The following is a 12,566-nucleotide window of genomic DNA, read 5'->3' as shown; positions in this document are numbered from 1 at the left end:
ATCCATTTTACCTCCACAAATCGTAGGGTTGGGATGATCCTATGGATCTGATTTTTTGTAGACACCCTATCTATGTGAGGGCCTTTAAAATGGATGGCTTGGATCACCCAAACAATGTGGGCCCCCACTGTATTTTAAGCTAGTGTGTAGAGAACTCTCTACACATGTGTAGGAATCGTTTTCTCATATATATATATATATATATATATATATATATATATATATATATATATATATATAGAGAGAGAGAGAGAGAGAGAGAGAGAGAGAGAGAGAGAGAGAGAGAGAGAGAGAAGAGTTCCTGCGCTCGAGCGTAGATAGTTGATCAACGATCGAGTGCAGGAAACAAGGGTGAGCCACATTGTTGGGGTGATCTTAATCATTCGTTTGAAAGGCCCTATCATGGATGGGGTGTGTACCTAAAATCAGCTTCATTGAATTATCGTAGGGTATCCTTTTCTAAATCCTCTATTTATTTCATTGGATTTGCTAGGGTGCGCAAAAGGCATTTCAAGGGATGTCTGCTGCATGAGAGAGCAGCCACCTCATGAATAATGACAAAATCTGTTGGAAAGTGAGCCTATGTGGTTGTTCTCTCATGCAACAGACGTGCTGCGAAATTCCTTTTGGCATGGACCGGTGCAAATTCTACTTGAAGCACTCTGTGGGACCCACCTACGAGAAAGTTTATTGTGAGTTAATCCTTCCACTTCGAGCTTATGCCGGCGCCTCTTTTGTTGATATTTGCAGCTCTTTGTAAATTTCTCCCACTTCTTCTTGTCATTCTGTAGGCATTGTAACATCCGATGAATGGTGAGTGAAGGGGACCTCATTGACTCCCTTATTTTGTCCCAACCCGTTACTTTCATTATCTGATCCAAAATCCAGAACAAACGATAAACACGATATTATCATCTATCTTAAAAATCAAAGAGGGTGAAAATATCAATTTAAGTTCTTAATCTTTTAGAGAAATGATATTCCCACCCCTTTTTTCCAGCATTTTCACCTCTACTAAGAATGCTTCAATTGTGAGTTTGTAACGCAGTGTGGTGCCTGAGCAATGGCACAGTGGGTCCCAGATTAGATTAGATTGATCAGAACCGTCTGCTCGGTTTGCTTGATAGACCTTGCTTTGGATCTAAAAATTAAACAAAGCAAGGGCTATCAAAAGAGCGGTTTGGATCAATCAAAGGTAGGGCCCACTATAGGTGGAAATGCAATCATTCATGGGAAAAGACAAGCAAAAAGAATTAATTAGAAATTCACAACTCACAAGGCAGACACAACTCGCCCGAGTCCGATCCGAGTCATGAAACCAAAATGTCAAAAAATTACAGGGTTTCCTATTAAGCTGTAAGCCTGTAAGAATGAGCTCGGAATCCTCTGATTTTCCGCCGCCTCGTTTTCCACCTGTTTTAAGGCTGTTTTATATTGCTCCCCCTTTTTCCATAGGACAGCCCCTTGTAGTGCAAAATAGCAGTCGAAATCACACTAGAGGGAGCTGTCTCAGGGAAAAACTGGGGAGAATATATCACTTTCCTTTTTTAATTTTGCCTTTTAGGAAGATGATTTTTCCAAATCCCTCTCTAGGATGGTGCACACCCCCTGTTAAGTGAATTGTGGCAGACTTCAACGCTTTTTGACGTCAAATAATGTTCAAGTGGGGTGTATCCATCCTACAGAGGGGGTGAAAAAATCATCTCTCTTCCTTTTACAGCAATGAAATGGTTGGCAAGTTAGGCACGGTTTCCTCGTCCAAATCTACCTTTTTCGCACCCCCCCAACAACCCATGAGCGAAGCTTCCTTGAGCCTTCGAAATCAATTAAAAAGACCCATTTTTTTCAGCTATAAAAAACCCTCTTCCTAACCCCATAAACCTTCCTCTCTTCTATCCTTTTTTAGGGTTTCTTTGTTTTCTCCCTTTCTGCTTTGTTATTCCCATCTGAGGATATCGATTCAGCTAAGTATTTCTCTTCTTTCTTTGATCTCTTACATCTTTTGATTTTTGTGATATCTCCTTTTCTTTTTTATTGTTGCCTAAGATTTATAGCTAGGGTTACTTCATCCTTTGCTTTTTTCTCTAATCTCTTGTGAGTTTTTGCTTTCTAGCTAGGGTTTTTTTGTGAGTTTTTGCTTTCTAGCTAGGGTTTTTTTGTGGGTTTTTGCTTTATAGCTAGGGTTTCTTGATAGCTCCTTTGTTTTTTATTGTTGCCCTAGATTCATAGCTAGGGTTTCTTGATCCATCGCTTTTTCCTCTAATCTTTTGTGGGCTTTCTCTTTCTAGACTGATCCCCAAAATTCTGGATTTAAAGTCAGGTTTTTTCACTTTGATCTCACCAGTTTCTCAATTTCTTGGAAAATCTGTTGATTCCAATAAGGTTTATGGTCATGTTCTCTATGGTTATAAGCCTTATACGGTGGAAAAGCCATCTCTAGGCTATATGAACTACGCGGTTCTCTTACGCCTACGCCGAATCTGTCTTCTCCAATCGTTCTCCGCAGCATTTCTCTACTGGTTTTATGTGTTCTCATGATCTGTTTATCTTCTGATCTCTAGTCTATTTATTATAGCACCTAATTCCTCAATCTAAATCCATAACTTCTTGAACTTTTCGTGTGAAAAATAATGTCTGCTTTGCAACAAAACCAAAATTCGGGATCCGATGAAGGTCCAATGGGTCTAAGGAAAAGGAGGAGGATGCTTTCTAATAGGGAATCTGCGAGGAGGTCACGAATGAAGAAGCAACAGCATATGGATGATCTAATAAGCCAAGTCAGTCAGCTGAAAGCTGAAAACAATCAGATTGTGACGCAGGTTAATGTTGCCACACAACATTATCTGAAAATAGATGCAGAGAACACTATTTTGAGGACCCAAATTATGGAATTGACAGAGCAATTACAGTCTCTGAACTCTGTTCTTCATATTATGGAGGAGTTTAGTGGGATGGAGATGGATATCCCTGAAATACCAGACCCTCTGTTGAGGCCATGGCAGCTTCCTTGTCCATCCCAACCCATCATGGCATCGGCGAACATGTTTCAGTGCTGAATTATGTATGTTGGGAGAACACAAGTTTCTACTTTATTTCTCTTTTTATTTTCCTGTGATCTTTTCATTTTCATCTTTGTTTAGGTTTTGATGTATCTGCTGTCTTGTTCTCCCATTAAAATGTTTAGTGTCTGGTTTATGGATAAGTATGTGAACAGTGGGTTTGGTCATTGTAATCAATCTATTTGAATGTTTTGGTGGTTGATAATCTTGGGTTTGGAATGTGTGGAAATTAAATGTTAGCTTGGCCTGAAAACAAGCATTGAAATGGTTGTATTTGCTGCTTGAACTGCCTGGTAAGATCATAGATTATTTGGCTGAAATTCGTGTTTCTGAATTTTGGTATTTGGGTGGCTGTCTTAGGCCCTGTTTGTTCTGGATTTTGAGTCCAAAACTAATCATTGGACTTTGGACTAAAAAATTAAATGCAATTTTGAGTCCACCAGTTGTGGACTCAAAATAAATTCTCAAAATCCAAAACGAACTATGCCTTAGCGATCTGTATGATGAAGAATGGTCTGAAATGAATATTATGCAAGTCCGTTGTGAATTGTAGAATGTCTCGTTGGATGATTGTCATGGATTTGACAATATTGAGAAGTTAACTGTGGGTTAGATTGAAATACAGGCATTTAGATTGTTGTATTTCTATTGCATACTGATGATTATTTGAAGGTCAATATGAGATATGTGGATGCAATTACGAATTGATATCCATTTAGGCTATCTTGTACAGAATATAGATGAATTGTTATCACCAAGATATTTGTGCTCAAAATTCAGAAATGTTAATTGCTTTTTAAGGTACTATGCAATCCATGGATGATAATTCAAAACTTCTTTTGTCCTATCCTCTAGGGAGAATCAAAACCCTCAATAAAATTGGACAATTGGTTGAAGTCATTTGAATGATTATAATTTGTATTTATATGGGAAATTAACATGAAATTGGTCTGACCACATTTATCGTGTCTCTAATTGACATCACATCTACTTTGCCTTGTCCGTGAGACCTGGCTGGCTGGTTGATTAGCATGTATCTTATAATTTGGGAAATAATTGTTGTTTTTGCTTGAAATATAAGCAATGTTGGATGGTTGTATTCGTGAATAATGTGAGGAAACTGATCAGTTATCATGCCTAAGTGCATCGAAATCTACCTCCACTCAAAATTTAAATTAAATGGTTACTAGTCTTAAATCCTAGCAGTTGAGATTGTCTTTTTAATATATAGTGTGGAATTACTTTTAACAAACATCTGTAGCGCATGTTGCTACATGTTTTGACATTTCCTTTTTGTACAATAAAGTCTGGATGTGGATCATGATATCACGAGTTAATAAATCCCCCTTTGAGATTGTTCCCCCCCCCCCCCCCCCCATATATATGGAAACGCTATTTGGATTTTTGGAGAATAGATTGGAATTAATGGATAGATGTGTATAACAATTCTTGGATGAATGTTTGAATGGGTAGAAGATAGGGCAATTATATGACTGTCCTTTATTACGGAAAATAACACGAACATTGTCCTGGATGGGTTATATTTGTTTCTGATCTAGTTTTAAGTCCCTTGAGTTATAGGAGGGGTACCACAGTCTTTTCCTGCCGGTATCGTATCACTTTTCCTTGAAGGTTAAGTGTTAAGAAGATGTGGCTCATCATTAGTGTTTTTTATTTAGTTTTTAGAATGTTATTTAAGATCTTCCCTGAAATATTTCGGTGGATTGGGATTTGGGTATACATGGAAACTTACTACCTGATTGGTTTGCATTCTATTTTGTGCATTTGAATGGTTGGTGACATGTATGAAGTTACTTTAAGATTGGCTTGAAGCTTGCTTGCATGTACAAACCTTGCTATTCGTACTCCCTTAGTATCTCTAGAGATTTTCTCTTTACTTTTATCAGGTCTTGGTTTATCTTTTTAGCTATCACTGGTACAAAGCTACTGTACATGACAAAGAAGTGGGTGATTTTTGTTGGGCTTTCTTGGTGCTGTTCCATTGTCCACCATACATGACAAACAAGTGGGTGACTTCTGTACTGTTTATCCTTCTGTTGTCATTTTACCACTGGGTGATGAATCATATAATGTTAGGATATGATGTGGATGTCATGCTTCCAGTTTTTGTTTAATATGTTAAATCTTTTTTATTCACAAATCTTTGTCTCACTGATTGTGAGAACTTTTTGTTTAAATTAGAAATTTCAAGTACCATGGTTCTGGTTCTTTGTGACTAGTTTCTAGAATGAGTTGCAGTTGGGAAAAAAAAAATTCATGAATTATAAAAGAATGATTGCCCTAATCATTGAAAAAAATATATTACAGGATGATTTTTTAATTTTTTTATTAAAGGATGATTGTCTGCAAGAGAAAATTAAAATGGAGTAATACAGTGAGAAGTGCCTGAAAATCCTGATTGGGCACACCCACAACGTCTGCGTGATCCAGGACCTTAATTTGCTGATTTGTTAGCTGTTTCTCCTCGAGGTACCCACAGTGCATATTTAGACAAGGTTTAAATATCGAAGAAAGTTCCAGGCCTAACCCACATGATTTCTGTGTGATCGAAACCCTTCATCAGAGAGACGCACCATCTAGACGTGCACAGGCTAGACACAGTGATAAGTGCTAACAATCGACGGCGAATGAGCCCTTGGGTTGGGCTTGAACTCGGCCCAGTTTTAGTTGTGACTGGGCCAGAACCATCTTGTTGAGGCCTTAAAATCAGATGTAGCCCAGCCCACGCAGATTGTCTGATAATGTCCCATTGGTGTATTCAAGTCTAGTAGTGACATGATGTATTAAACAAGGGAATTGCTAGCGTCCATTGCAAAAGGCATTTCGCAAGTGGTCTGTGGCATGTCAGACAAGCCACACAGGCTCACTTTTCAGCAGCTTTTGTGTTCTGAAATGCAACAGACCATCTGAGAAATGCCTTCTGTGATGGACCCTAGCAAATTGCATAAAACAATGTAACACCACTTAGATAAGAACTCACCCAAGATGAAACTGAGTCAACTCAGGCAAGTCAATGATAGATACAGCGAATTTAATACGATGAACTTTGGTAATGCCAAAGCCGAGTCATCTTGCAGACAGAACCCAATGATTTCTACGCAGTTAGAATTGCAAAACAGGGACATTCAAGCTTAAGAAGATCCTCAAGTAAATAAAAAACACATTTTTAAATTTCTTATCATCATCTTCAGTACTTCTATACAGTCATTACATATTCAAGATATTGCAGAGCAATCTTAAAAAGATAACAAATTCACCCAGAAGAAACAAGTTTCATCATGATGTTAAAGTGTCGCCATAGCTCATGTTCCAAAACTCGATTTCATGTTCAAGAACACGTACGAATGCTTCTTCAGCTTTTCTGCACACTTCCTCTGTGGCTTTCTTCAAACGCCTATCGACAATTCTCTGAAGAGAAAGGCAGTACTGCTTGAAACCTTCATTGCCCCATCTCTGGCAAGTCTCCATGAGCTCTGTGGGAGTGTTGGATCCATCTTTGAGGCACAGAGAAAAGCTCTCTTGATAGACTGCTTCAATGGCCCAAAAAGCCGTCATAGCCACCGTATAGTCAACCTCTGGGCTCAAAAAGCTTTCTAGAAATCTGAGATCACCATGCTAGTTAGAAAAAGATGCGTGGTTCTAACATTTGAGGAAAGGAAAAGAACAAGATTCGAGGAATTCTTATGGAGATCGAAATACTGCCTGATGTTCAGAAACATGCCCAAAATACACACTAACAGAATGGAACAAAATTTTCTATAGAATTTTATAGAATGAATCAGATAATGCAATGTACTTAGGCATGCTATTTAGTGGGAAATCTAAAATCAACATGCAAGGGGCATTTTTCGTGATTTTGTTTTCTGACATGTGCTAATGACCTCTAAGATTCAACAGCATTTCTGATTCTGGCTAGTCCATTCTGGCATGTTTGGGACAAAGGCTTAGTTGAGTTGAGTTGAGCTAGTCCATTCTGGCATGTCTTCACTAAAAAAAAAAGAATAACATTCAGTTTTGATGAAGAATCGGCAGCTATTTTTTTATTTTGGCAAGAATATAATAATAATTTTCACATCAATTAAGAAAACTTCTGTTTCTTCTGTTAAACATTTAATGGGTAATTGGCTTTTCAGGATGGATAAAACCCATGATAACTCCATACGAGAATATGTCGTTAATTTTGATACCGTTTAAGAGAAGTTGGGTTTCCAGGTTTTAGATTAATCATCAAGTGATTGGGTTTTCTGGGAAACCAGAACCATAATTCAATGGGTAGTGGAAATTCGCAATGTATGAAACAAGTTCAATATTGTATGAATTCACCTCTATGTTCAAAGGTTTAAAGTGGTCAAACTGTTACAGGGTGTGAGCATCTGAAGAGTTTTTAGTTGCTAACTGAACAAAACTACAAGTTTGTATTGTAACAGGGTGTGAGGATCTGAGGATCTGATAAGTTTTTAGTTGCTAACTGAACAAAAATAGAAGTTCATACTTGACTATCTGTCCAAAATGTTCCAGAAGTGCATCTATGCCAGGACAACCCATTGCAAAAGACATGTTTGTAAATTCAAAACCAGTCCATTCAAGTCTATTTTTCTCCATAAAGACATTAAACATCGGTTTCCTAGAATCACCTTTCCAAGACATGCATCTCACAAGATGTTATTAGATAGTCTAAACATAAAAGCCCTAGAATCACCTTTCCAAGACAAGCATCTGAGAGCAATTGAAAACTCTGAGTAAAGATGCTAATAAACAATGCCAAGAAAGCAACAGCCGCAGAAAGAAGAGAACAATCAAAATAGGAAGTTATTCTTATCTCATCTAAATGAAGGTCACACTTTTATAGATACAAGTGGAGGAACATTCAAAATATTGACGGCAAAGCCCCATTGCAGAACATTTCAAGCAGGACTTAATTGAAAGATTTGTTGGGTGGTTTCTGTATTCCACGGGACCACAGTTTCTGTTGAGCGGGACCGTAGCAACCACTCACCGTGTATAGATAGGCTCTAAGAAGCTGGATAGAGTTAGTTTTCAAAGTTTACATCATTACATGAGGGTATACAATTAATATATCAAGGATAAGTTCATAATTAAAGGAAATTATATAAGGGTCCAGTTATTTCAGTTCAGCTTCAGGGTATCTTAAAGGTTCTCAAACTTTTTTGTATATAAGAAATCAGGAATATCCGCATATGACTGTTCGAAAAGTCCCACTCAATTTTAGAAGTTATACCTGCAGTAATCTTTGTTTGCTTTCTGTGGAGCAATGCTAAACAGTGGAACATCAAATTTGGATGCTTCTTTTTTGAACCATAATATCTCATCATGTAAAGAAGCCACACCACCTAATATCACTTCCATGTCTGAACCTTCGTCCGACTCCTTCCAAGCTTTTAAGAGAACACTAGCCACAAAAGGGATGAATTCCCGGACAAATATGTAATCTTGTCCCTGTGCATATTATATTGATGTAAGATTTGTATTGCAAGTTGATTTCTCAATAAAAGAATATATCAAAGGAAATAATAAGAATGGTCAATCAACTTCTATTCTTTAAATCCAATATTTATAATTTAAACCAACATGAAAAGTTGCAACTTGCAAGCACTTTGATCATACGGAGAACATATTCCAGATATTAAATGCAAAAAGAAAAAAAAATGATGCACTGAAGAAGGGAACAAGGGACAAAACAGCTCTTCTATTCAAATAAGAATGAACAAATCTATAAGGATTAATCTTGATACCTAACTTCAGGACATTTGGAAGGATGCATTGAGTCTCAAAAAAGAGAAAATGCGTGCTGAAGGGAAAAAAGAGCACAAATGGACAAAAACACCCCTACACGATTCTGACAAAGCATAACCCTTAAGTCCTCTCGGTCAAGCCAGAGAGAGAGAGAGAGAGAGAGAGAGAGAGAGAGAGAGAGAGAGAGAGTATATCATTCAAAGCATCTTTACTTCTACCAAAAGGTGTAAAAGGAACTAGTCATTTTCTTTTCTCTAATACAAAAGGATTAACATGCCCCAGATTATGTAGTGTTTGCCAGGAAGGTCCGATCGCCATGCCCACATCAATTTCAGAGTGAACATTCACATAATAGCAAGGTTGAGTACCTTGCTAACAATGAGATTGAGAGAGAAGCTTTGTATATTGGGCATTTTTTGCCATGAGTAGCCTTTTTCCTGCCTTTGAATTTAGGGGCTCTCTTTTTATTAATAAATTGTTGCCATTTTTATAAAAAAAAAACAGTTGGAAACAAGACATATCCCAACAGTAATGGATTGTTGATGCCAAAGACATTTACCATAAGGCCATATCTTCTCATTGACAAACCCATTTTCAAGCTAGTAAGTGCATCTCCCTAGTTGATAGCTTCTCTAAATGTACTTCTCAAGGGTGGAGAAAATGCCACAAATAGAAACATTTCTCTTCTTCTAAACTTTTGTCATGACTTCATGAGAAGATTTTATCTGGTCTCCTGGTTAATCAATCGACCAAGTCACTTTGCCTCCCACATACCCCGTTCCAACTTACCAATTTATACCTGATGATGTGTAAGGATAATTAGGAGGAAATCCATATCAATCAATCACATAACATGTTAGATTTGTAATGAAATTTAAAATTCAAGAAATATGATTGTAATCTTCAACAAATCCAAACTATGAGTTTCTTAATGAAAGTTCTCAATTCTCATCAAATGATCCAACCAACCATGTTGCTATTATTAGAAGCCATTGGTGAATCCACAATCAACAGTGATTAGTGTTATCCAACTCAAAGCAAGAATCAAAAGTAGAATGACATGTCATATGTGATGATCAATAAACTGACAATCATAGACAGAATGAAGATGTTTGATTGTCTTATCAATGGGTAGAGGCACAGATCCAAATTTGTTAAGGTAACTATTAACTCCTGCTACAATAGATCAATGGTGCAAATGGGTCGCTAAACGTGTGCCTGTAGGATGCAACTACTCTGCTTTTAGGGGTAAAGAAGAAAAGAAAAACCCAACAGAGGAGAAGAATTGTTGCTACAGGAAGGAATCAGGCTTCTAAGTGTCTTTGTTTTTAAGGACACTTCTTAATCGGATACTTCTTAACCAATTGGTTTGCTTTCAGGAGGTTGATTGGTTTGATATTATGCATGTTAGATTCTATTTTACTCGTGACAACTTCTTTCCAAATAGATGCATCTGGAGATGATATAACTTCTTTGTATGTCTCTGAAGTCTGAACCTCCCTCAAGAAGATATATAAGGCTCTCTTTCTTATTTTAGTTTCTGATATTAGAGATAGTATGATCGCTAGAGGTAATATCACAATGTCTCTTAAGAACAGGCTCACTAAGACTAGAGTTGAAAGTAAAGATGTTTTCAACTAATTTCACTTCTCTGGATTCAATGATTGGCACTATAGAAATTTAACATACCCATGCCCTTTGAAGATTGTAATATGCTTCCTTCTGAAACGTGTAATAAGAAGAATAAAAGCAAGCCACCTATAACTAAGCAACTACGAAAATAATAAAAGCCAACATTCTTTGTTCAAAGCAAATAAAATTGTCCATTCCCATGCTTTGGTTGGCTTGAAATTTCTTCATGCAACCAGGTGTACTCTTTCGCCTCACTTGATCATTCTGAAAGGGTGTATCTATATAGTTCTACACTACTATACACCATAAAGAAGTCACGCCTTTTTATGTATTTGAGGCAGTTCATGCTATCAATGAGACAAGTCTGGAAACAGGGTAATAAACCCATCAATTGGGAATTGCTTGGTGACTATGGACATGGAAGCATACTTCTTCTGATTACACCAAGTGTTAAAAACATAAAGAGTAATCAAAAGTGTTGTGTATCAACTGGTGTGCATTTACTCCTGAACAAAATGGGATTAAGTGCAAGAACATGTATGGATAAAAAACACACCAAGTAAAATGATGAACAAAAGCTTTAAACTAATACCCAAACTAAACATGGGCCTAAGACAGAATCAATGTTATATAATAGTTTCCAGCTCCCAACAATGACATCACAGTTACATATGAAGGAAAACTATCAAATATACATGCAAATCCCCACTCTTCTTCATGGACTGCAAATAGCTGGGCCCCAATTTGTGTCCCAGACAGTCTACCTGGTGGGTCCTATCTCATAATAATCCAGACCCCTCCACCTAGTGGGCCACACCTGAAATTGCCCATAACCCTAAAAACCGCTGCAATGAATGATCCTAATCTTAAGATTGATTAATGGGCTTTTTTGCCACTTGAATCTTGACCATCTCCTATACTATACCTTCCATTTGCAGGCTCTTAATGCAGACAGTTAGGATTATCCAATCAAAACGGGTTTTGGGTCATGGGTAATCCAAAGGTGGGGCTCACCAGATTGGACAATCTGGATCGATCAAAGGTGAGCCCACCATACAACATGATGCAGGCGAACAACATCAGGTTAGTACTGAAATTACCAAAAAAAGAAAGAAACCCTCATGTTCATCACAATAAGATGCAGAGAAGGAAACATAAGGAAATAAATGAGGCAAAGGGGAGTGGGTTTTACAAGCCATCGCTTGAAAAACGAAATATCGATAGTCCCGTCTCGGATGCTGAGGATGAAAGGGTGTCGGGTCGCTAGATAATACATCTCACGGTGCTTATTCAACCACGTCGTTATCGTCCCATCATCTCCCTCCACCTCCTCCTTTCCCTCCATTTCCAGTTATCAGAGTTGAAAAGCTATTAACCCGGATTAAAGTTTCCTAGGCGTAAAACAATTGAACAAAAGTTACACCCGCTTTAAAATATTTTTTCTTACTAAAATAGGGAAATGTTATCAGCACTACTGTATTTTGATGAGGGCACTCCTCACTATTAATAGTAAGGTATGGCCCGCACCATAGGATGATCCAAACCGTCCAAATGGGCCACAGAAAATAGGTTGTGCCCCCAGAAATCATTTCCATAGGCTGACCCTAACCCTCCAATATATAGTGTTAGGATCAACCCTCTGACATTCGGATCGGAGGGTTAGGATCAACCTATGTAAATGATTTTTGGGGCACAACCTATTTAGGCTGTGGCCCATCTAATGGATGGTTTTGGATCATCCTATGGTGCGGGCCATACCGTACTTTTAATAAAGTGAGGAGTGTCCTCATCAAAATAGGGTAGTGCTGATAACATTTCCCTTAAAATATTTGGATAATTTATGAAGAAATTGTGTTTTAATTGTAAAATGGCAGGTGGATGGCAATTTATTTGATTTCATGTCCATCCGGACCCGTATGATAAAAAGACCAAAACACCCAGCTCAACTCAACTAGTCTAAGCTTTTGTCCCAAACAGGTTGGGCCCAAAATGCCCAATTCTTCTTTATTTTTTCTTCTTCTTTTCATCACCACTCGGCCATCACTACAACTCGGAAGAGTAAGATGAAAAGGAAGATAAAAAGAAAAGACAAATATCCAA

At 37.7% G+C, this 12,566-nt stretch overlaps 1 protein-coding gene and 1 pseudogene across 3 annotated transcripts; one reads left to right on the top strand and one right to left on the bottom strand.

Moving 5' to 3' along the window:
* The first annotated feature begins 2,630 nt into the window (after positions 1 to 2,630).
* LOC143852282 (bZIP transcription factor 53 pseudogene) lies at positions 2,631 to 3,056 on the top strand (annotated as a pseudogene).
* A 3,170-nt stretch (positions 3,057 to 6,226) lies between these two features.
* Positions 6,227 to 11,869, bottom strand: LOC143853340 (heme oxygenase-like, multi-helical). 3 transcript variants are annotated; one of them, XM_077363079.1, is made up of 4 exons: positions 11,659 to 11,790; positions 9,394 to 9,633; positions 8,320 to 8,537; positions 6,227 to 6,681 (listed from the first exon to the last, which is right to left on the bottom strand). In XM_077363079.1, exons 2-4 carry the CDS (start codon positions 9,424 to 9,426, stop codon positions 6,357 to 6,359), a joined length of 576 nt encoding a protein of 191 aa, XP_077219194.1. In that variant the 5' UTR covers positions 9,427 to 9,633; positions 11,659 to 11,790; the 3' UTR covers positions 6,227 to 6,356. The 3 variants fall into 3 exon arrangements, with proteins under 3 accessions (XP_077219194.1, XP_077219192.1, XP_077219193.1); XM_077363077.1 differs by lacking the exon at positions 9,394 to 9,633 and having other exon boundaries at positions 11,659 to 11,869; XM_077363078.1 differs by lacking the exon at positions 9,394 to 9,633 and having other exon boundaries at positions 11,567 to 11,801.
* Between the last annotated feature and the right edge of the window lie 697 nt (positions 11,870 to 12,566).

The sequence above is a fragment of the Tasmannia lanceolata genome, unplaced genomic scaffold, assembly GCF_043159265.1.
Source record: "Tasmannia lanceolata isolate RefF3 unplaced genomic scaffold, GAP_Taslan_0.1 ptg000019l, whole genome shotgun sequence".
Classification (NCBI taxonomy): Eukaryota; Viridiplantae; Streptophyta; class Magnoliopsida; order Canellales; family Winteraceae; genus Tasmannia; species Tasmannia lanceolata.
The sequence above is the reverse complement of the archived record's forward strand: the minus strand, read 5'-3'. Positions and strand labels throughout refer to the sequence as shown.